Source organism: Hemibagrus wyckioides, linkage group LG20 (genome assembly GCF_019097595.1).
Source record: "Hemibagrus wyckioides isolate EC202008001 linkage group LG20, SWU_Hwy_1.0, whole genome shotgun sequence".
In the NCBI taxonomy this organism is placed as follows: Eukaryota; Metazoa; Chordata; class Actinopteri; order Siluriformes; family Bagridae; genus Hemibagrus; species Hemibagrus wyckioides.
This window is the reverse complement of record NC_080729.1, coordinates 13200998-13226834: the sequence shown is the minus strand read 5'-3', so window position 1 is coordinate 13226834 and position 25837 is coordinate 13200998. Positions and strand designations below refer to the sequence as shown.

Sequence of the window (25837 nt, the reverse complement as noted above, 5' to 3'; positions counted from 1 at the left end):
TGCCTTTTAAATTCTATGTAAAAAAATGCATGTACATTTAAGATGCATCACTGTGCAGTGATTTTAGCTGCGGAGGCAACACCTATATAGTATAAATTATGTAACATAGTGCTCTGACTTTCCTCTGTGTTTTTTTTTTTTCAGTTACACCCTAGCAGGAATCATTAGCAGAGAATCACCCACAGTAGATTCAGTGGTGTCAGCGATTCTGATTAGCTCAGTCCCATGCTAGCCATGCTTACTTCAACTGCACTAATTGTCACTAAAGGACAAACTTTTGACTTGGCATAACGTGCATGAGAGGAATGTGAGAGCCTGAGTGATAGCTGATGCCAAAGTGAGTATATCAACTTTTTTTTTTCCGCGCACTTCGCGGAAGAAACCATTTTGTAATTTCCTCGTTTCTCTCTCTATCTCTCTGTGTGTGTGTGTGTGCGTGTGCGCGTGTGTGTTTTCTACTGTGAGGAGCGCAGTAAGGAGAGCCCCGCTCGTCGGGCGCGCCGCTCCCCGGCCGGTTTGTAAGAAATGCGGACTCAAATCCGCCTCGGAAGATGGGAGACGGAACAACCAGGTAGGCGTTTTTCAAATGAGTAAATAAATAAAGAAATGATAACATAATGCTACCAGGCCGCTGTTGCAGAAACCTCAAACGAACTACACCGATTCCGCACCCGGCCTGCTGCTGTGCGTGTTTTTTTTTTTTTTTTTTTTTTTTTTTTTGCCTAGGGAGCGGTAGTGCATTTTCAGCTCTTTTCGATAAACACGCACGCACACGCACAGGCACGCACGCCGCGCTCACGTACCTCCGGCAGCAGCGAGAGGCGCATCTGCAAAAAAAAAAAAAAAAAAAAAAAAATGTCAGAACGGCTCCTTTAACTCGCGGCCACCGGTGAGGAAAAGAGGGAGGAAAGATTCGGTTCGGTACCGTGCATGTGCGGCGTGCGTTCGAGACGCGCGCTTAGGCCGAGCGCGTGTTTATGTTCGCCTGGAAGAGGGGCAATATGCGCGAATGCAGCGGGAAATCGGGACTGGCCGGCGAAGAGATCGAGCGACCGTTTGGCGGATTTTGCGCGAGCATGCGGATTTGCTTGCACCTGCAGCGTGGCGTATAGCGCTATTTGGTACGTGCGACTTTTTTCCCTCCTTTATAGCTCGTCAGGAGCGGCCTATTTTATGTACACCACAGCATACTGCGGTACGGCTGGCAGCTCAGCGCGCTTCTTCGTGCTACTGTAGGTCACATGCGCACCTTTGCAGCGCGCTATTGCCGGAAAAGGCGCCGCGTGTTTTCGTGGCGCTGCGGATCGGCTTATGGGCAAAGAAGGAGCGGGAGGTGTGATTTTGCGGATTTTAAGGCGATACCGGGTGGGAGGCAATAACAGCGAAGCATGTGCTTCATGCTCTTTAATAACAGAGCTCCACACTCCATAGGGGGGAGCGGCGTATCCGTTTTGGGTGTTTCTCGCGCTGCAAAGTTGCTCGCTGATGCTGCCATGGCGACACGCGGCAGCCCGTTTTTTGCGCGCGGCTGTCCGTCGGTCCGGAGTGATGCCGTTTTCTCACCTGCTCGAGTTTTTTCAAGCTACCTGTCCAGGGCTGCTGAGAGGAGGTTGTGTATTCGGCCGGCGTGCATGTGTGTGTGTGTGTGCTTGTGTGTGTGTGTGTGTGCATGTCTGCTTCTTTCAAAATGACTGCCTGGGCAGCTGTTGCCATGTTGCCAAGTGGGGACAGGCTATACAATTTTGCATATTAAACCTATCTGGTCTGTAAAGCTGCCAAAGGTTATTATTGTGCGACGGTTTTTGCATGTGGTTAAAGTTTTACATAATCATATGACACATTTTGTCCCACTGCCACACCTTTAAAGTTACCCTGATGTCCAGTTAATTGGATATTACATAGCCTAGATGAAAAGTTTTTACCGGGGAAAAAAAATAACAAGTATACAAATATGTACTGAATGTTCCACTTAGGGACAGATGACTGGCTGGTTATGTAATAATATGATAATATGCATTTGACAGCCTGTGCGACCAAGTCATTCAGAGAAGTAGTTGTTTCTTCAGTAGCCCCCTGGGCTGCATTCACTCAGGAGAAATCGCAACATTTTATTTCTGTGGCGATGCTGTTGCACTCTCATACTCCATCAAAATGAGGCAGCAGCACCCCTTTTTTCTACCTAGCAACACCGATGTGATATCATTGACAGCAGCTGTCATGGTCATATCACACTTGGACTATGGCTGTCTCTCCCCTCTGACTGTTAGCATTAAAAAGGTAACGCCACAGAGAGGTTGGGGGTCCAGCCGCATGCTGTAGTGCCTCATCTAGTGCTCAGTGGAAATGTTCAAGGGTTGCTGTACAAGGTGTCAGCATTTGGATTTGGGCAGTGTCATGGCAGTTTAGACATTTAATTGTCTTTTATTATTTACATGCATACTGTGTAGACCATACTTTTTTTTACACACGCTCATGACAATTTAATGTGCTTCTGTAAGGAAATTTTTATTTTTTGTTTTTTTGCTTGTCTGCATCTCTGAGACTTTGGCCTAGTTGTTGACAAGATATTTGCAAGATACAGTATACTGCATGATAAAATTTATATAGACCACTATTAGGTACCTCTATTAATTACCTATTTACTATTGAAGGACTATGCTGTTATAGGATTTATGACAAAAAAAAAACACAAATCTGGCGCAGTTTGATTATAGGTGAACAGGCAAACTTTTTTAGATAAGGTGTACTTTTAAATGGGTCTAGTACTAGCTGAGTTTTTACACTTAATTGTAGTTGCTATTAGTTGTGCCCTTCATTAGCAATTTACAATAGAATTTCTATAAGAATCTTTTCCAAACATTTGGGCTATGTATTACAAACTGCACATTTTTTCTCAGATGTGCACAAACACAGCATGGGAGGATGCAAAGGTCATACAAAGGTCATATGTATAGGATTTGGTGTATTTGCTTAAAGACTGCAATGTGCAGACATTATGCTGGATTCTGCTCAGTTAATGCAAGTCCTAGCTGAAGCTTCCAGCATAGCTTCCAGTATTTCACTCTACACTGCAATTTCAGCCTCGCTGCACACCAGTCATCAAATCATCTAGGAGAATAGCTCAGGGAAAAAAAAGGCAATATGTAGTTCAAAATGGACACTTATAAACATTCATGTACAGACAGAGCATCTGTAAGGTGTGAAGCAAGGTCACTGCAATTAACACTGTCTTCAAGGTCATGTTAAGGTCATTGTTGGGGTCAAAGGTTAACACCTGGACAAACACAAGATTGGGGAAAGGCTTTGCTATTGATGGAATCCGTGGAATCAGATAGAACTAAGTGTCTTGTTTCGTTTGTCTTTAATCACTTCTTGCTGACTACTTCATTTTGTTAGCTGCATGTGCACTATTTCCAATACATCAATCCCTTTTTGCGGCTTGATTATTTTTCTAATGGCCATAGAGAAACAATAGAGCACAATTTTGTATAAGTTCAATGCTTTTCATTCACTCCTAGGACAAATGTGTGCTACACTTAAAAAATTCAACATTTTTTACATTACAAGGTTTGGTGTCATAAAAAAAGAACGGAGAATTGTTGAAGTTTGTTGCATATACTGATTACAAATTGTATAATATCTCGATCATCTCTAGAATATTGCTGCTATAATTACACTGAATCCAAATTTACAGATATGACAGCTTTGATGGAAAAGCTTTTGACATTTCAAGAATAGTGCAAGAGAACTGGGTGAACTCCAGTATAGTGCCAAAAGCTACAAGATGACAACTGCAAAGCAGGGTTTTGATATTCGATTTATTAATAAATGCAGGAACGAATTGAGGAATTGAGGTAAGTAGATTTTAACACCATGGGCTTGAATAAGGTACTCTTATGTATCACAGTCTATATCGCAAACTGACTATACTATTAGCTGTAGTTTTTAACAAAAGCAGCTCCTCACACTTCCCGCAGCATTTACATACTATAAATACAGAGATTCCAGGCATAGCTAATTCCATAGCATAATTGTCCATGATATCTGAAATACCAGGTTCAGTGGTAAAAAAAAGTCCGGAAACATCTTTATACTTCACAAAATCAGAATGATGAAAGAGTATCAGTATTTTCTAGTATTTTTTGGGAACAAACTATATTGGAAAATGTAGAAAATACTGGGAATATTAATGAAACTATTCTAGAATGAAAATGCAGTAACTGTATGGAATAACACATTTGGAAATATTTTATTTTATATTTGTAACTGGTAGTGTTGGCATCTCAAAGCTCCAGGGTCCATGAATCAATACTGAGCTCAGGTTACTGTCTGTGTGAAGTTTCTGTGCATGTTGCCACTGTGTCTTCACAAGTTTCCTCCAGGTTCTTCAGTTTTCTCCCGCCTTGCAAACACATCTTGGTAGATGGATTGACAAAACTAAATTGCCCCTAGGTGGGAATGAGTATGAATGTGTGTGTGTGTGTGTGTGTGTGTGTGCATGCTGTCCTTTGATGGACTAGCATCTCATCCAGAGTGTGCTCCTTCTTCATGCTGAGTATTCCTGGAATTGGTTTTAGATTCACCACAACCCTGACCAGAATAATATGAATATTTAAAATTTTTAACACTATTCCTGATGAAGCTTTGCCTACGTAAAACCTATTTATTGAATACATATTTAAAACCTGTTACGTAACCTATATACATAAAACCTATTTATTGAACATATATTTTTATATAGAAATATATTTATATATGGGCATTCATTTTACTACTTACATTTGTCTTACCCTGTGTATATATACACTGAACTTGGAAGGAAGTAGCAAATAAAAACACTCTGATTAGTATTATTGTTTCATTTGCTTTATTTTTCTGTATAATGTCACTGTCCATTGAGGTTGTACGTGACAAGACCAGATGAAATGATTGTCTTCAAATTCTCTGTGTGAAATAGTAAATTAGACCACTAAATTAAAGTTGTGATTGGTGGACTGAATTAATGTTGGACCACATGCACCATACAGTAGGACTGGTCCAAGGAATCATTCAGTCCAGTCATTTTGGATTTGTTCCTTAACCACATCATACGTACTTTATACAAAATTGAGAAGATTTCAATTCAAATGCCACTGTCAAAAATGTTAGGCTTGCCAGTGTGCACATAAGGTTAGAAACATATTTCATTAACAAGATTTTATCAAATTGTCCATGAGACATACAAAAATAAATCTACATAGTCAATTAGTTATCATTCACAAATAGAACATATTTAATTGGACAAGGAACAGCATACATTGACAGACAAGGCCTGATTTTCCTGTTATACCAAGTGAATGTGCATAAGAGGGAGCTTGTAGCATTATGGGCTGTGAAAGCCTGCAAGTTGCGAGTCAATACCCCAAGGTTCCTAGCAGACCTTGCAAATGATATTGATGGGGAGCCGATCCTGAAGGTGATGTTGTGATGGATTGCAGGACTACCTGGGATAGCAAGAAGCTCTGTCTTCAAGAGGTTATTGGTGGTATCTAGGTTGAAATGCTACTGAAGCAAGTATAGATTGGAGAAAGTGGTTCTGTGTAAGACATATTAAAATAGTTTCTACCTACATATTATCAAATCAGCCAATTTTGTGGCAGCATGCCATGGTATCATGCAGGGTCAAGAGTTTCATTTATTGTTTATATCAAACTTCCAAATGTGGAGAGTTGTGATCTAAATGACTTTGATCATGGCATGGTTGTTGGTTGCAGGCAAGCAGGTTTGAGAATTTCAGAAACAACAGATCTCTTCTCGTCTTCTGTCATTATAGCCCATCCAACCCAAAGTGTCCCACCGTTAATGTAAAATATGGCCTTTTCACTCTTATCACTCTGATCTCTCACCAAAAAGAGCATTTCTGCCCACAGACCTGCTGCTGACTGGATGTTTTTAGTTTTTCCTCACCATTCTGTGTAAATATTTGAGACTATTGTGTGTGAATATCTGAAGATCATTTCCTTTTCCCCATTTTGATGTTTAATGTGAACATTATTACATTATTACTGGTGCCCAATACCTGTACCTGCATGATTTTATGCATTGCAGTGTCCATTTAACCTCTTTGTAAGGAATCTTTTTTTCCCGGTTTTCTGTTTTTCTCAAATAGCTTTTTAATTAACACTAATTGATGCATATGTTGGCCACATCCTACTTTACTTTAAATACTTTGATTACCAGAATATTAAGGTAAAATTCTTCTTTCTCTTCCCTCCCTTTCTCTTTTTAGTGATGGCCTCTGTTGAGCAGCTGTGTTCCTGCTTTCACCAGCACTGCTCCTAGGCCAAACACACACACAAACAAACACACACACACACACACACACACACACACACACATAAACATACACACATAAACATACAGGCACACACCTGGTATCAGGTTCACCTCCATACACACAGACCCAAGCAGACATCATGTACAGTGTGGAAGACTTGCTGATCTCTCATGGATACAAACTGCCCAGGAGTGGCCCCGCCTCAGCCTCTGCACCTTATGAAAATCGGAATACAGACTGTCGGCGTGACAATGTAGAGAATCGTCCCACTGGTGGTGGCGGGGCCTTAAACGGGTTTGGGACAGCAGAAGGTGGAGGAGATAACAGGACAGAAACAGGGACAGGGGCCTACAGACCAACGCAGACTGTAAAAGCGTTTCCTGAAAACAACAACAATATCAACGAAGGACCTGACAGAATCCAGAGGAGGCTGGAAGTTCCTGTTGGTTTTCTTGGTGATCTACAGCCTCTAGGAGACTCACTTGCTACTGACAGTGGGTGAGTGGGTCATGTAGAGTAATACTAATACTCCAAAGGTTTTTTACTGTCAAATAAGTGTCAAATTTCCATGAATCATGGATTCATGCATTAGAAACTATTTCAGAATAAAACTTTCACTTAAGATTAAATAAAAAAGGTTAATTAACTTCAAATTAAAAAAGTAAATAAAATCTGAATTTTGTGTTTAGTGATTCAGGGGGTAGACTTTCCTTGGATATGAACCTGTATAATTCACTCATGAAGATCACAATTTTAATGATATTAAATGTGATACAGTAACTTTAAATGGCACTTTAACAGCTCACTTGCTCTCATGAAGGATGACATGGAAAAGCTCATTTCTGTAATTACTACATTTTCTTTTAACATGATGTTTTTTATCTCTCATACATGGTAGCATGTAGAATATTTTATTGTCTGCTCTATGCGTTCTGTCATAATTTGCATTATTTTTGTTCTCAGGTTTTATGATGCCCCCAGCTTGACGTTCTCTGAACACGCAGACGAACGAGATATCGCCTACTGGAGAAGGAGAGGGCAAGACTTCAGTGCCCTGTTGGACTTTGCTGACCCTAGGGAGTTGCGTGTGTCTGGAGGGCCTTGGAGAGGGCCAGTGCTAGCTCCTGAGGAGCTAAGGACAGAAAGGCCAATGACGAGATGGGAAGAAGTGCAGTGGATGCGAGAGCCCATAGACTCAGGCCCAGAGACACTACGAGTTACTGGAGAAAGGAAGTGCCAAAGCCTGGGCACAGAGGAGTGGCGTCCTGCAGTAGGTCTTGGCCGGCAGTTATCTGATGGAGAAGCTGAACGCTGGTCTCAGGAACAGCAGCATCGTTTGCGGCCTATAGAGGGCAGTGTATCTGCCACAGTCAGGATGAAGTCTCAGTCACTGCCCCGAGTTCTCTCTCCTGAAGATCCACAGTATGGAGAACATCCCCCAACGGGTGCCTCAAGCCAGGCACCTACACAGAGAAACAACTCTGTGCCATACAGTCGTTATCAAAATGAATGGCCATTAGGAGAACGCTGGAGTGGTCAGAGTCAAGGTCCCACTGCACTTGTGCCAAAGCCACGTTTCAGTCGTCCCATAAAGCCCCCATCATATGAGACTCACCAGCAGAATAGGGGGAGTTGGGAAACTCTTTCCTCTGAACCAGTTTCTAAACCCAGAGACCGGTCACTTTGCTATTCTCAGAGCTTTGAACCATTAAGAGACAGGTCTGGATGCTATTCTCAGAGTGCAGAGCCATTACGGGATCGGTCCATGTGCTTTTCACAGAGCGCAGAGCCACTAAGAGATCGAATGGTGAGCCATTCCCAAAGTGCCGAACCACTACGATTTGTTAGTCATTCACAAAGTGCAGACCTGTTAAGAGACCGCTTTTTAAGCCACTCTCACAGTGCTGACCTTTTAAGGGACAGATCACTTTGTTATAGCTCGGAACTACTTCGAGACAGGTCTATGTGTTACTCACAGAGTGCAGAATTTCTGAGACCAGAGGCTTATAGGGCAGATCTGTTTTATCAGGAATTGACTGGTATGGAGCCCCCTGGTTACATCCCACCCCCCTCTTACAGGAGATTTCTGCCTCCAAGAAGTGGACAGATTTACCGTGCTGACTCAGCCCTTGTCCGATGGAAACGAGAACCAGTAAGTGCTGAGATGGGCGAGTGGTTTTCAAGAACAGCTGGAATGTCATGGTCAGAACGTCAGGAAGACAGGAGTATGGCAGTTGTTCCCAGACGGCCAGTGCATCCAGGCCCAATTGTACCAAATCGACCTGTTCAATATGTTCCATTTGAAGACCAACGTGTTAGGCATATCTCAGGGGGGCCCAGTGGAAACTCACTCACGGATGCAGACAAGATCCGACATGTCAACAAAGAGCTTCCCTGCACTTCAGCTTTAGGACAATCCACACATGATAGTGCCTTCCTCCCTCCACAGGGGCCGAGCACGGACACTCATAAACCTGCTCCTAGTGAACAGGAGAATGCTAACCGATGGAATAGAGGGTTGAACAAAGGCAGTGAAAGTGTAGCACCAGACCAGAGCTTTTCCAAGTACTCCACAACATTTCAGACAAGACCCTCACAACCAGTTATAAAAGTTGACCGGAGTGCAGATCAGCAGGTTAAGGTAGACAGAATTACAGACCAAGGTCAAGTCAAGGTAGAGAGGACAGAACAGGCTAAAGTTGACCGACCTGCAGAGCAGGTCAAAGTAGAGAAAATCACAGACCAAGTCAAGTCGGACAGAGGTGCAGATCAAATAAAAGTTGCAGAGGTTAAGCCAGACCGATTTTCCGACAAACAGATTAAAACAGATAGAATGCCAGACCAAACAAAAATAGATAAAATTCCAGAGCAGGGTAAAACAGATAGATACTGTGAAAAACAAACTAAACTTGATAAACTGGCAGAGAGGATTCCAGAAAAAACAATAAAGGCTGAGAGAATTCTAGAAAAACCCAGCAAGTCAGAGAGAGTTCCTGACAAGCTAGGCAAAGCAGACAAAATTCCAGAAAAGTTTAAGGGAGATAAAATGTCAGAAAAACAAAGTAAATCAGATAAATTAACAGACAAGCTCATTAAGTCTGAGAAACAGACAAAAGCAGACATAAGTGTAGAACAGTTAAAAGCAGAGAAAGTCACAGACAAACAGACAAAGGCAGACAAATCCATTGAAAAGGGTTCCTCAGAAAGCGTTTCCACAGCAAAGACAGAAATGGCACATGAGCCTGAGAAAAAGAGTGTGAAAAAGAAATTAAGTGAGACTATTTTCTGCCTTGTGTCTGTCCCTCTTTCACAATCTAGTGGAAAGTTAAGAGATCAAAACAACAATGAAGAAAAAGAACCTGAATCCCCTCGTATTCCTCCACCTCCACCACCAAGCTCCTCAAGTGAAAACAGCAACACCCTTGGTTCTCTGCCAAACCAAAGCCTCAAAAGCACATCCACCACCTCCACTGATTTGGAACTACAGGCACTTACACTTGGCAGTGCTTCCAGTAGCATAATCACCAGAAGAGCTCATCGCAGGAGAAACTCTCGCACTAAAATAATTAAGCCAAACCCCCATGATGAGCTGAGACGATATTCTGGGGCTTGGCCAGGGGACCAGTATCGTGATCAGGAAACCCAAACTAGTCCTGAACTTGCAAAGAGTGCTCAACATCCAGGCCCTGATAAAATGGAAGCACAAACACTGCCTGCTGTCCCAGAAGCAGAAGCCGCTGCTGAAAGTGGCTCTGGAGTTCCAGGTACTTCTGGGCCTACAGGAGGCACAGGGGCTACAGGTAATCCAGGGCCTTCAGGAACTACAGGGGCTACAGGAAATCCAGGGACTACAGGAACTTCAGGGGCTGCAGGAGCCCCTGGAGCTTCAGACCCCAGTACTCCCTATGGGTATCCTATGAAGGGTCAGAAAAGTTTGAAACCATCCAGCAACAGTGCCTTTTCAAGAACAGGCACCTTCAAGAGCACAGGTTCACACAGACCTCCATTACATCCTCCTCCACATCCACCACCACCACCTCCAACCCAACCACCCTCCCAACCACCGCCACCACCCCCAACACAGCCTCCACTCAAATCGCCCCCCTTGGATCAAGCTGAAGATGCTAAGTTAATTGCTGGCCCAAACCCAGAGGATTTTGGTCAGTTCTTGTTGAAGCCAGTGAGACGAAGGTCTTGGGATGCCATTGAGGAGCTAGAGTCCATTAATAAGGAATTGCAAGAGCAAGCAGGTAAGCGTCCTAGTGTGGACCAGTGCATTGAAGATCTTAATGAGGCCTACAAAGATATCCTGGAGCTTACCACTGCCAGCAATAACCTTTCCAACCGTTCCTCCATGCAAATCCCTGACCGTATAAAAGCAAGACTGTCCTCTGAGCCATTGGGAATGTCTGCAACTACACTTAGGTCCAGCCTAGTACCAGGAAGTGACCCAGAATACAGGGAGGTTAAGAGTGCCTTTTCCCGGCCATCAACAGGGAAAAGTGTCAGCTTCAGCAAACAGCTAAGGGAGGAGATTTGTCCAGCAGCTCCTCCACCAGAAACAGGTTTCAGAGATTACAAAACAGTGATGGCCCAGATAACACAGCGCAAAGCCTGCAGATCAGTGAAGCTGGATGTCTCAACTCCTAAGGATTCCTTAATCAAAGACGAGAGTTTGACCGCACACACCTCCTCCACTTCATCTATGTCAGCTGAGGTCCCATGGGGAGACAGGCAGCCCATGCAGGATGCTTCAACCCTAACCAGTCCCCCAGACTATGAGCACATCTGTCAGACACTCCAAATGGCCCGTGATTCTGGGGCAATCAGCCGAGGGGCTTCTGTAAAATCCAAACCAGGTAGTGCCATGAGCACTGATAATCAGCAGCATGTGGCCATGCCTAGTGGATCTGCAGTAGATTCAGAGCAGCCATGCTGCTCATTAGCATTAGATAATGAAAATAATTCGAGACAAGAGCCTCTCACTTTATTAAGTGAAGAGAGAACCTCTGGCTTTAGAAGGGTAACAAATCAGAGTAACAAAGTCCTTGGTAATAGGAATGTACTATGTGGCATTACAGGTGGCAAGCCCATAGGAGAAAAAGCAGCTTTAGAGGTGAACCCAGAAGTACCAGCTGACTGGCAAATGCAGCTCTCACTAGCTGAGAAGCATATTGCCACACTTATCACTGGGGAAGGGTCCAACCTTGGGTCAGTTGAGGCTCTAGATGAAGTGAATGACATAAAGAGGAATGAAGGCATCCCTGTCAGTAAGACAGAAGATGAAACAAACAAGGTACTGGAAGGAGACGATGTTGAAAACTGTGAACAAATTGATACCCAAGTAGAGAAGCAAGAGGCTGAACTAGCACAAGTGGCTGAAAGTCAGTTGAATCTAGAAATAAAAACTGATGGTGATTATAGTAAGAAAGAAGAAGAGGAGACAAAGATAGAGCCAGAAAATTTCCAGCAGGAAGACTCTGCGGGTAAAGATTCAGCGGACCAAGCCCAAGAGGACAAGCAAATGCATGAACCCAACAGGGAACCAAGTGTGATTTTAAGGCCAAACAAGTCTACAATATGGACTCATTCGGGCCTCGACCCAGGGCTCCTGCCAGAGTTTCCCCCAGATCACCTTCCCCTGTCTGTTTTAGCTTATCCAAATCGTAGATTATCTTTAGAGCTGGACTGGGAGAGAAGTGGCTGGGAAGGAGCTAGGAGTCTTGGAGGGGGTTGGGCAAGAGAAAGGCGGTCCCTTGATGCTGAGAGGGAGGACTTAGGTGAGGATAGGTGGGGTTTAGAAAGTGATAGACAACAAGCCAGTGGTGAAAAGCGTGGTCTAGGTGGCTGGCGAGGGTGTGGGATAGATAGGCATGGTTCAGATGATTCAGTTTGGGATTTAGACTCTGATACTCACAACATAAGGGATAACGGAAGGGTTGTAGATGTACAAAAATGGAATCCTTCGGAGGAGCAGGAACAAAGTGAAGACCAAAGCATTAATATGTCAAATAAAGACTTAGTGATGGACAAGCATAAATTGGTAGATGAACAGATACAAGGTGCTGAAGGGAGTCCAAGGGTCAAGGAGCTGCAAGGCTCAGGAAAACGGGGCAGAGTAGTTTCTCAACGAATTGAGGCCCTGCATGATCGTTTTATAGCCCCACCTGGACATGGTTCTGAAGAGAGACTTGCTCGTATGAGGGAGGTGGACACTGTCTCCCGCATGAGACGCCTTAGCCTTCGTAGCACAGACTCATGGGATGGACTATATGGGGTAGCCTTTGTATCTAGTGCTGAAGAGCTGGAGAGGGATGATAGACAGTCCCTTCCTTCATCCCAGGAACTTCCAAATGCAGCAGAGAAGGAGGACAGAGAAATCAGAGAGCCTTGCTCAGACAGCAACGAGCCTTGTGAGACACAAGATGATCATCCAATTTCAGCAGGTATTTTGCTGTTGTTTTGTTATTTAGAATTGTTTTTCAGCCTTTACTGTTGTAAAATTTGTATTGAACTGGTTTAATTAAATGGGTAAAACAGTTATGAATAAACCATGTACCATATGGAGGACTGTAACAGATTTGATTTCCAAAATTAGATACTGTTTCTAATACCAAAATATGTAAAACATATAATCAAAGACTATAAATTAATATTTAGTAATTTTCCTTGCTGTAGTTAATTTCTCTCTTTCCCATTCCCATTGCTATAAGCTCTTTTTAATCAACTGCTTTATAGAGTTGTTTCACAAGTTTAAATACACATAACGAGTTAAAATCTCAATAGATACATATGTTCACACCGATTAGCTATAACAATAAAACCACTGACATGTGATGTGAATAGCATTAATTATCTAATTACAGTTGCATCTGTCAAAAGGTGGTATATATAGACACAAAGTGAACAGTCAGTTCTCAAAGTTGATCTGAGCAATTTTGACAACTGGTTAGTTTTGTTTACTGGTTGAAATGCTCTCTAGAACAGCAGGTCTTGTCTAGGGGTTCCCAGTATGAAGTGGTAAGGACCTACTAAAAGTGCTTCAAGGAAGGACAATCAGTAAACTAGGGTAAAGGCTAGCCCATCTGGTCTGATTCCACAGAAGAAGCGATACTGTAGCACAAATTGCTGCCGTTAATAGAAAGGTTTCCGAACACACAGTACATAGCAGCCTGCTGTGTATAGGTCTGCAGAGCTGCAGAACAGGCAGAGTGCCCATACCACTACCAAAAAGTATCTACCATGTCCACCAACAACAGCAACTATAATGGGCAGGCGAACATCAGAACCGGACCATGGAGCAGTGGAAGAAGTTGGCCTGCTCTGATGAATCCCCTTTTCTTTTTACATCATGTGGATGGCCGCATTCATGTGTCTCACTGACCTGGGGAAGAGATGGCACCAGGATGCACCTAAGGAAGAAAGCAGACTGACACAGGCATTGTGATGTTCTGGGCAATGTTCTGCTGGGAAACCTTGCTCCTAGCACTCATTTGGATATTTCTTTACATGCAACAGTATCTTTAATGACTGTTGCCCTTTATTGCAAGAGTATCCTTAATGACAGTGGCCCCTTTCAGCAGAAAAATGCATCCTGCCACACTGCAGAAATGTGTGTTTGAGGAACATGAAAAAGAGTTCTTGGTGTCGACCTGGCCTCCAAATTCCTCAGTTCTCAATCTGATCAGGCATTTGCGGAGGTGCTAGAAGAAACAGTCTAATCTGAGGGCCTTATTTTACCTTATGCTTCTTGATGCACCCCCCATAAAATGCTTGATGGGAACTTTTCATAAGCTATACGGTCAAGACTGCACCCACAACAGCTCAATAGGGTTGATATCTGATGACTGCCCAGGACTATCCATTACAGATAGAATACCTGCTGACTGCATCTTCTATCAAATAGTAAATCTCACAAATGTTCTTGTTGTGTTTTTTGTGATTTTTCTCTCCATAACACCTTAACTCCATAACACCAACACTTTTTCTGTTCTACCTCTTTCAAATATCTATTTTCTTTGGCCCATTATAGTCTCTTCTTTTATTGGCCGGTCTCAGGCCAACATCCTGGAGTTGCCTCTTGTCTGTTGACTTTGAAGCTGGTGTTTTATGGGTATCATTCAATGAAGTTGGCAGTTGAGGACCTGTGGGGTATCTGTGTCTCATGCTAGAGACTTTGATCTACTTGTCCTCTTGCTTTCATTGATGAGAATATTGCACAATGTATAAAATCTTAAGTTTGTCACAAAAAGCCTTTCTTTCTTAGAACAAGAATAAGCTGTAAAATTTCAGTAGGGAGTTGTTTTTTTTTCTGGGTATTTTGAGTTGATTATCACACCTATAAATGCTGATGCTCCTGATACTCAATAATCCAACAGATGGCCCAGAGCTATCTAAAAGATAGATAATAGATGATGTTAAAAAAAAAGTATGTGAAAAATGTGAACTCAATAGGTGCGTTTACATGGACACTTGTAATCCGATCGTAAAAGGACTAGAAGCACAATCAGATTAAAAAAGTGTCATGTAAACACGTCAATCGGATGGAATTTGCGACATCCGTTTAAAATTTCAGTTGGATGGTAAGGGGTGGTTTAAACCCTTTTGAGAGGACATGTAAACACTTAATCGGATGGAATATGTTCCCGGAAAGTTCTGCGCATGTGCAATGACGCAAGAATGATGTATGACGTACGGATGTTGATACGAATGGCATATGACGTACGGATGTTGATACGAATGACGTATGAGGTACGGATGTTTTTGTGGACTGCGCATGTTAAAAAATCTAATCCGATTCTAAACATGTGTCATGTAAACGCGCATAACAATCGGATTAGTTTATACCGCGTTCATGTAAACGCTGCGATCGGATTCGTCAATCTGATTGAATTCAGTCCGATCTGATTAAAAAGTGTCCATGTAAACGCACCTACTGTCTCTCACTGTGGTGTGGTTGTTGGTGCCAAATGGACTCATTTGATTATTTCAAAAATTGCTGATATACTGGGATTTTCACCTAAAACAATCTCTAGAGCTTCTCATAGAATGGTGCAAAACAAAACAAAACAAAAAAACTAATAAAAAAACACCAGATGAGTGGCAGTTCAGTAGGTGAAAATGTGTTGATGAAAGAGATTAGGAAAACTCAAGTAACCACTCTTTACAACCGTGATAGGCAGAAAGGCATGATAGAATTCACAACACTTCAAAATGCGAAGCAGATATTCGACAACAGCATGTGCCAACATAGCGTTACAGTGGCTCTGTTCTCAGCAAAACATTGCAGCTACAAATTGGACAATGTGTGGTTTAGATTTAAATAGAATAGTGATGAATGAATATTGAATATTGTGACTTAAATAAACTTACAGTTTGTCACCCATTTGTACATTCCCCAAAATCACTGATTATACCTTTAAGTTATTTATAAGCACTGGGTGCGACCAATTAGTAAATGAGTATGTCATTTCAAAAGGCAGTTTATGCCAAATGAAAGAAATGATCTGCACCTGTCAGTCAGTGTATTTTAGATTTGCATACAGAAACAAAATTTTCATTTTTGGCATTTGGCAGATGCTCTTATCCAGAGTGACTTACAGTTTATCTTATTTTATACAACTGAGCAATTGAGGGTTAAGGGCCTTGCTCAGAGGACCAGCACTGGTAGCTTACATAGCCTAACAGTACATAACAGTACATAGCTTACTGGTGGTCCAGATGCAGGACCCCGCGCCCTCATTGCCACGGCCTGGGTTTGTTTACCAGGCAGGGAGCTAACCCATCCATTGAAGAGTTAACTCTTAGGCTGGTCCTAAGCCTGGATAAAATGGGAGGGTTGTGTCAGGAAGGGCATCCGGCATAAACCTATGCCAAATCAAAATATATGGACGAAATGATCCTCTGTGGTGACCCCGAAGAGGAAGCATGAACATGCAGAAACTGTACATACTTTTTTTTTTTAAATTTTTGCAGTCTTGTAGAATGTGGATCTTTGACGGTTCAGTTTCGGACAAGAAATAACTTAAATGCTTTCTGTAAGATAATGCATAATACCACTAGATGGAGTAGCACTCCTTCAATTGTGACTCACTAAACTCATGTTTAATGAATTTAAAGAAGTGATATCAGGTTGCTTTTCAGTTACTTCCTTTTCAGTTAGCACTATCAAACCGCTTTGTTCAGTGTGTCATTTATTTTTCTTGTCATTTATTCATAGATTGTAGTGTAGCACAACAGTATCATTGGGTAATCATTATATTGTGTGTTTGTGTGGTTTAAAGGGCTTGTATGTTTTCTGATGTGGGCTTATATAGAAAATGTCCATTTATTGATTTCATCAACGAGCCACTGTGACTTTAGCATGGTAGAGTCTTTCCCTTAAAATAGTACTAACAGCCATCCTCTTGTGTTTCAGAGTTGGACGAGCCCAGCCAGGTGGAGAAGTCATAGTCAAACCCCGGAAGTCATAAATCAGGGGGTGAAGGGACATCCATTGCCACTTAGAGCCAGCTTCCAACACTGTGACCTGGCTGTCTGCTAAATGCCTTCATTTTCATATGGCACTCGCACAAGTATACTCAGACACGTAGACACACACACACACACACACACACACCCAAATACACACACACACACACACACACACACACTGACATGCATTTATGCACTACGTATTTACATAATGCATATGCAGACATATACCATATAAACAGTCTTACATGCACCTCAGTTCATCATCATGAATTCTGACATGCATTAAAAAATAAATGCACACATACACAGATAAAAATGGCCTTCTCCGACAAGAGCATTGTGTATCAACTCCACCCTACCTGCTGGGTTTCTTAATGTTGCTGCTCCACTGCCAGAAGGAGGCATGACCCAACCACTCCTGTTCCCCATCCCTTATTCAATTTCTCATGGGAGTCTGTGCACTGCTATGGCCCAATTTTCCAAATTTTCCCTATAGAAAATGTAATGTATTGGACATATATTACAATACCAAGGGAATTTTGTAATATATATCAACAACCAATAGCTATATAATTCCATTTTAATATGGGTCAAACATTTTAAATAGCTAGGCCAACTACATAATGGTTGCTGAATTAGCTTTCATTCATTATTAGCTACATTAACATTATTTGGTTGACGTATCCCTTTAAGGAACTCCTTATCCCACCAATCTATACCTTTACCTGACCTCAATCCCATTTTTAAAAAATCTTTTGTTTAAAATCATGTTTTCCTTATTTTTGTTATGTGCCCCACAACACAACAATGTTTCTCCTTGCCCACCCTCTGTCAAATTAAGATGGGGTTAAATCGTAGCAGCGTCTGTTCCTTCTCCTCCTCTCCACCCAGTGCTTCTCTTCTGATGACCTTGTGGAACTTGTGTCAATTGTCAGAACCTGTGGTCTACTTGTAGTCCAGTGTAATTCATTTGTCCAGACATGATTGTTGTCTGTATTTTTACATTTTATGTTCATTTTCATGTTTAACCAAGTATTGTGGAGGATGCATTTGTTTGCATTTGTTGTTAAAGTGTCACCTGAGCTATACAAAATCTAAGAGCTCCATCTGAGATGGGCAGCTGTAGCAAGTTGAAGATTAGTGGCTCAAGAACTGTTTTACTTTAGCAGTCAAGCGAAGACTGTTCAAAAAACATCTGAAGCATTTGCTTTTGATCCATAATCCCCATTTAAAAACTTTGCAACACTCTGTAACATAATGTCCCTAAACATAGAGCGCTACAGTTCATGTTGTATTGACTGAAACCATAGATGTATTTTAGACGAAATAGAAGTGTGGATAGAATGAACATTTTAGTATTTGATGAACCAACATTGCACCTTGTGAATGGAAGGTTAGAAACTTTTTTATTTTGCTTAAACGAAAGAGAATAAAAGCTATTGAGTAGCCTTTTTCAAAGACATTATCAATGATACACCTACACAAGAGACACAAACATGATATGTCTGATATCAAAATCACTATAAATATTTGTAATATTTAAAATGCCATTGATTAACCCAGGTTTGGGATATGTTTTTTTCACGCAATGTAAATTTTTAAAAACAGGGTCCAGATATGAACACAATTAATTCTCTAAGTTTTTTTGCGGTGTCTCTATGTCACCAAGTGCAGCAGGAAGCAATAAATGCTAACAATTATTTGTGATTAAGCATATAAATGTGTACAGATTTTAGGAATTTAGTAGGGAACGAGTTGTTAGGCCATGATTTGAGAAGATACAATAAAAACATGATATACCATGATGACATATACCATTTTGATAATAGTGGTTAAGAAGACAGCAGGGTTTTAAGGTGGAAAGATATAGTGTACGGTACTACAGGATATATGTGTTTGATAGCTAGAGCAGTGTTGTCCAACATAAAGCTCAGTGGCTGTAGAATATGTTCAAGCCAGGATGTATAAAAATGTCATTTGTCTAACTGTTGCTCAACAAGAAACGTTTCAGACTGCGTGTGTGCATGTGTGCGTGCATGAATATTCGCTTGCTCCCCCATCATTCTTTCCATGTGCCATCCATGTATTTGAAAAGAAAAATTGCATTTCACTGAATATTTATTTTTGTTATCATTGAAATTGTTAACCAGGCCGGATAATGTAAAAAATAAAAAAAAGTATATTTTAAATATTTTCTGAAATATTTTGTATTTACCATGATAGTTTATTTCTTTGCTCTTCGATCCAGTTGGCAGTATCATATTGCTGTATAGTGCAGGAAGAAAATATATAATTTTCTAGTGCTTTAAAAAAAAAAAAAAACTGAAAATAGGGTAAATTTAGCTGAGCTAAAAATATCTCTGTTAAAAACACCTGCAGTATGCCTTGTTCCTGCTCAGAAAATTGTGAATGAGAAAGGTTGTCATTGTATACTTTGATAACGATGTGGATTTCAGCTTGTGCTTGGAATATGTATCACACTGCTGTAGTTAAATGTGTAAGAACTTCGGTCCATACCTGGAACTCTGTAGAAACAAGTCAGTATTATGTTAACATTTATTGAAGTGGTTGTTTAGCAAAATCCAATCAGCAACCTAAATACCTACAGAGGACCAGCTTTCCAGGTGCATACTGAATCTAGTTATGAATCCCAAAACCCCCTACTAATTAAAATATTGTTTTTGTCCAAAGCTAGTTTCAACATGAAAACTTGGCCCAAAGTTCATACAGTAGCCTACAATGTAAATGAAAATATGTTATGTACCTATGTTTCTTAAAAGCTAAATGTGGCCTTATTTTATTTGAGCATTTGTATGTCTTTGATTCGATGTCATGTCATGTCATGTCTACTTTTTTTCTAGAAAAAAAGGAACCTTTCAGTCATACAGCCAAATATTTTTTATTTCTTTGCAAGTATTATAAGCTAAAGTCAAGCTGAAAGGAATATGTGTAGCACATGGACTGGAACTGTTCTCCCCCCCCCTCATTCCACAGGCCCATAACTGTTATTATTTCATGGCATATTCATGAACGATGTAGCATTATTGCCATTGTAGCACTTGGAGAATGCGCATTGTGGGAAAAGTAGATGAAATTCATCATTCTTTTTTGGAAGTTGTGACTTGATGAAACTCAACCGTAATGCAGTGTATACCTTTAAAGCATAAACTGCTCTTTACATTTTGCTACATGCTATGGGGTGCAAAGAGTGACATGATTTAACATTTTGATGCAAATTTTTTTCCATAATCTTTGAGGTCTCTGGGTCATTATTCATGTCACAAAACACGACAGACTATTGGTTCCATGTTTGTAAACGGTTAGGCATTGAAATGTACATATGTTAAATAAGCTAAAAAAGTGAAATTTAATAAACATTTTCTACAATTTAACTCTGTTGTTAAATGTTTGAATTACAAATGTTGAAACTGTGATATGCTGATATTTGCAGTAAATGTGATGAGTCATTTGAAGGGAAATATATTACATTAATGAAATCATTTTGCATCTATATAAACACTGTATAATCCAATTTTAATTCAGTATTCTTCAAATTTTTATTAGCACTACATTTTTTTTGTAACACACTGTATACCCTATATCTTTTTTTTATATTTAGGCCTTGTGATAAATTATATTTTCCCCTAGCTAAACATATCACTAATCAATTTTATGAATGGACATGCTCACTTATACAAATTCTAATCATAAATAATATATATATATATTGTCAATAAAGATGATGCAATTTATAGTAGACATTGCTATCATATGTTTCCTGAATATATAAACATCTGAATTCTCTTGGAGAATGGGTAACGTCTAAATTTTTCTTTTGGGCACAGACATGGTGTATCTTTGCCCCATTCCATTCATCATTTCCTTTTGTGCTAAATTCTAGCATTATTTTTAAACAGCCCTGTTTGGAACTGGTCTCTGTGTGTATTTTTGCATGAGTGGGAGAACTTGGCATAGGGTGCTTTTAGCAGGTTGGATGGGTGGATGTACTCCAGATATCATAGAGCATGCTGAGATGATGTTAGCCTTCATTCATAAAGTGCATCACACTTCTGATTAATTCATAAGATGCTGTGCCAAAGCTATGAGCCATTAAAAAAGAGTTTTGCCAACATTTGGGTCCAGCTGGCTGAACTTAGTATGGCAGTCTGGCGAGGGAAACGTGTCAAAATCAGTGGCAGATCTCCTTTTCTGTTTCACACACAGCCATACAGATATGTGCAAGACCCAAATGCTCCTGCAAATGAGATAGTGTTCTGCTGTAAACACAGTTCAAGGTGAGAGTGCGGTGTTGTTATGAATGGAAAAAATGCCCCATACTAAGATCTATCAGTTTCTGTTTACTCAAAGATTACATTATTCTCCAAATAGTGTTTAAGGAACTTCACACACGTGTCACATATGATCATACTTTCATTTTACAGAATATATATAAAACCTGTGAATGTCACCATGTTATGCCCTGAAACTGGAAACGTGAATTCAAGCAAACATGTGACATCATGTGATTAATGTGATTACATGTAAGAACAAATGAATTGTGACAAATAACCACACATGTACCACATGTGAAAATCAATTACATGCAGAACACAACATATGAAGAGTGTAAAGCTAAATGTACCAAGTCATTGGTGTTTTATTTGATGAACCACATGATATGTTAATGTGATTTTCTGTAAAGAGTTCTTATAGTGGAGCTCCACAGTGGTCAATCAAACATAGCCTGCAGGCTCTGTAGTATTTATCAGTATTAATATTTTGGTTCCATGGTGGAAATTAAAACCACCTATTATAAATGTATTATATTAGTCATTGAGTTCTAATTGATAGCTTGTATGACTGCTTACTTGAATTGAAATGTAATAGGATGACCTGAATAATTGAAAAACTCTAAAAACAATGTCAGCTTGAATATAATGACAGTTTTAATCAGCTTATACACTGTACACATATAAATAATGAGGGTTAGGGTTAGATTATGTACATAAAATAAATCTGTATCAATTACAGTTAAGAGCCTTCGGCTGCAAATTATTTTAAAACCCGGAATATATCATATGGTGTTGTTCTGTTTAATTAACTAAAAAGCAGGATTTTTTTCTGAACATTTCTGCAACCTGTACCCAAGAAGCTCCATTACTGTGCAAAAGTCTTTGCTATTTTTTATTTTATTTATTTATTTATTTTTGGTGCAGCAAATCTTGCTACATGCTATGTTATTACTTCTGCATTATTAATGTTTGTAAAAATGTGAGTATGTAGTAATGAAAGCAGCATATTACATAAAAGACCCATTTCCAGATAAAAACATAATGAAGGCTGCTGGATTTTGCATTGGGGGAAAAAAACAGTTAATATCTCCAGAAAAGCAGATTCTCCAATTACTTAGTAAAAATAACAAGCTAATTTCCTTATAAAACTGCACAAATTGTACAGGAGAATATATATGTATGTATGTATGTATGTATTTAGTTTACTATTTTTTTCAAAGGAAAAAGGGATGCCACACCAAATATTGACTTTGTTTAATTAAATACAGTTTACTGTTCTTTATTGCATTTTTATTGTAAGAGATGTTTAATTTAACAATTTTTTGAAGGTATCTGTTCTTTACAGCCTTTCTTTGTATTTGCATTTTGTATGTTCATGTACATTTCATTTTTTTTTTCTTTTTTACATTGACACCTAGACTATCTAAGCCACATTTCTGCTAACATAACAACATACTGGTCTGTAAAATAGTATCTACCTTCTCCTTGCCCTTATGTCCGATAATTTACTCATTTATATAGGAAGCTCAATTCCTTGATAAATATGACATGAATCTGGAGTTGATGCCAGACAACAGGAGCAGCAATGGCACAATTTCTTATTTTAATCCTTTAAGTCAACTCATCCTTACAACTTTGCCATAAAATACATTATTATTATTATTATTATTATTATTATTATTAACAACCTTTTTTTCTTAAAGGCGCTTTTAAAAAGATTTTTGTAAAAAAAAAAAAGCATTTTCCATTTCCTCTTTGTCTGTTTGATAATTTAAGATTTAATTACACAATATGATCCGCTCTGTGTGTGTGTGTGTGTGTGTGTATGTTGGGGGGGTGTCCATATTTGTGCAAATAAGTTCGCAAATACGCACCGATGTGTGTGTGTGTGGGGGGGGGGGTGTCCATATTTGTGCAAATAAGTTCGCAAACACTCAATGTGTGTGTGTGTGTGTGTGTGTGTGTGTGTGTGGGTGGGTGGCTCGTGCTGCGATTGGTTGTGATTGGTCACAAGTCAGGTCGGAAGTTTTTAAATGGCAGAACGCGCCCTAACGCGTAGTAACACCATGCGGAAAAGAAGCGCTCCTGTCATGCCCACTGCACGATTACAAATAAGCTAAGACTTACAATAAATTAAATTTCATTGTTATTGTGCCAAACTGGGCTTAACAGGACAGTAGGGTGGACTGTGTACCCGCTAAGGTAAATGTGTTTCTCCAAACATAGGCAAATGTTTTTAAACATTTCCTTAGTCTTTCCCTGGAAACGAGTGTTTCCAAATGTATTGTACTTTCTACTTATTTATAATAGAAGTAAAAAGTATGAAACTCTGGAGAGGCAACGAAATTAATGTAGGCCATGGATCTGGCTAAAATATGGACCACATACAATGTATGTGTGAATAAATACTACGAAATATAACCTACTACATTTGATTATGGAGGAATGTCATTTCTAAATACAGAAGTTAAGGCAGAGAATATATTTACAGCTTGGTTGGGCTTGGTCCATTTGGGAAATTTAAAAAAAAGCCTCCATGGTTGGCTTCCTCATGAAGCAGGTTGTGAAGAGCTTAATTAGAAACACTGTTCATGCTTACCGCATAATTTCATGTTCACTGATAACTTCTTATATTTTAAAACGGCAAAAAAAACTGATGCAGGATACCTATATATTCTAGATGGAGTCTTACTACCCATATCCTATGTGCTGCTTGCACGAAAAGGTTGTTGTTTAATGTAGATAGATTTTTAGTGATACTAGGATTTCTGTAGAATTTTATTCTAGTGGATTTCATTCATGGTGTTTATTATGTGCTCTACTTGGATGTATTCTAAATAAGTGTCTTTCATGAGTCTTCTACGTGTGTTTGTTTAAGGGAAAACATTTGGATTTCATAAATGTTTATCCTGGAGGTTAATGTGCACATATCTGTGACCGCGACAGAGACCACACTGCTCTGGTCATGTGCTGGCAAGTGATCAACAGCTGCCACAAAATCCCAGAGTCATGTTCAACATGGCTGCTGCTCAGCACAGCCAGCGTGACTGTGACCGATCCTCTAGGAAGTCATGTGCTGTTAAACCTAAGGCCAACACCCTTAAGTATAACTTGTAAACTATCAAAATACATATTTTGTGTTTTAATTCTTCCTTCAGAAACAAAAATGTATTTTTAATTTTGATGGACTTCCTAATTTTAGAGGGGGAATAGAAAATGTACTCCTAGTGATTCTGCATGATCAGGGCTGGTAGACAGCTGATTCTGTCTCTCCCTCTCTACTCCTTTGGCTATTTATGGCAGATTCCCCTCTCACTGTGTTCCTCTCTTAGGCCCATACATGGAGCCTGCTGGGTTAGGTTATCTCTCCTGCCTCTCACTCTTCCCTGTTACTGTCTCTGTCTCTTCGTAGTAGTTTGATGTGTCATTCTGGAACGCCAGTGCTGTTAGCTGAGAGAGAAATTCAGAAACTTTTCACCTGCAGTTTTTCCCACCTGACAATCTGACGAATTTTACTGTGGAATATTTCTGAAGATCCCCTGGAATATTTTCCTGTACAGACTCTTACAGTTGTCTTCTTAACATTCCTAGTTATCAATCACTGTACTCTCTGTGTAATGATGTAAATGATGCGTGTCTCTGCGTGAAGAGTGGTCACCTTGGAATTTACACCAGAGCCCATAGGTGAAACACAGGTATCCATTTGTTTAAACTCTAGGCATGCTTAATGGGCTTTAAGGATGTTGGATACATACTGTGGATGCATTTAAAAGCAATGCGTTTTGGACTTATTTACTGTATTAGATGTATAGTTCTGGCAAATATATACAGCGTCATAACTTTTCAAGGAACATGCATGTCATTTTTTTTTTTAGCCTTTTTGATCTTTGTTAAACAAAAGTGGACACAAATTGGTACGAGTGAAGCTAAACACTGAAGTATTCTTTTATCAGAAATATATACAAAAACATTACTAAATTAAACAATTTAATTGCAGCTATACAGACTTAATTTTATTCAAACCAATGGGTAACAGGCTCTGTGTAATGATTGTCATTTTATGCGGGCAGTATCTGCAACATGCTCAACAAAGTGTGTCCTTTCCCAAAAGAAATTCTCACACAGCTTTATAAAAAAATGATTTAAAACATTTTTTTTCTTTTAATGATTGCTCACTTTTTTTTAGTGTGGCATCGGTACAAAGAGTCAATGCAGTCTAGATTTTTGCTGTTTAAACCTGAAGAGGAAAAGCTATTGTGGCTGTATCAGAATGTGAGCCTTTTCCTAGAGAGTCTGAATATGTTGCCTAGATGCCACTGGTTGAGAAACAGTTGGCACTGAATTGATATGATGGTTTTTCAATGACCTGTTTGCTCAGCTCTAATTTCTGTTTCACAAATGCAAAGGTTAGAACTTTGTGTTCCCTTTGAACCCCTGATCTTCTCTGAAATCACCTGTCATGGGCTGCAGTGTAACTGGAACTGGCTGGCGAGAGCTGCTGTTTTGTTGGCATGTCCATGCTTGGCATCCTCAGTGTGTTTATGTTTGGCATACCTTATAATTTAGAGAGCCAGTGCAAGTCAGCAGACCAATAAATGGTTGTATATATGACAAAAATACAGATTTTTTTGACCAAGTTGGCCAAAGTGGCCACATACATGGTGGGTTCAGAGGCAAACATTGAAAAAATTAAATGAAACTGCTAAGGATGTCCCATGAGTCAATTTGAGGCAGTTGACTCACCTCTTTTGGG

General features: G+C 40.0%; 2 protein-coding genes across 5 annotated transcripts in view; both read left to right on the top strand.

The window, feature by feature from the left end:
• The first annotated feature begins 163 nt into the window (after nt 1-163).
• Nucleotides 164-20184, top strand: LOC131370547 (uncharacterized). Of its 3 annotated transcripts, XM_058417891.1 has the most exons (5): nt 164-337; nt 466-571; nt 6269-6814; nt 7280-12762; nt 16734-20184. In XM_058417891.1, exons 3-5 carry the CDS (start codon nt 6456-6458, stop codon nt 16766-16768), a joined length of 5877 nt encoding a protein of 1958 aa, XP_058273874.1. In that variant the 5' UTR covers nt 164-337; nt 466-571; nt 6269-6455; the 3' UTR covers nt 16769-20184. The 3 variants fall into 3 exon arrangements, with proteins under 3 accessions (XP_058273874.1, XP_058273873.1, XP_058273875.1); XM_058417890.1 differs by lacking the exon at nt 164-337 and having other exon boundaries at nt 431-571; XM_058417892.1 differs by lacking the exons at nt 164-337; nt 466-571 and adding an exon at nt 852-1121.
• Nucleotides 20185-24475: 4291 nt separating this feature from the next.
• Nucleotides 24476-25837, top strand: part of svilb (supervillin b) — a 46914-nt gene continuing 45552 nt past the window's right edge. For both annotated transcript variants that reach the window (XM_058418876.1, XM_058418875.1), the window contains exon 1: nt 24476-24779. The gene's annotated coding sequence lies outside the window, so the exon portion shown is untranslated. The remainder of the gene's footprint in view (nt 24780-25837) is intronic.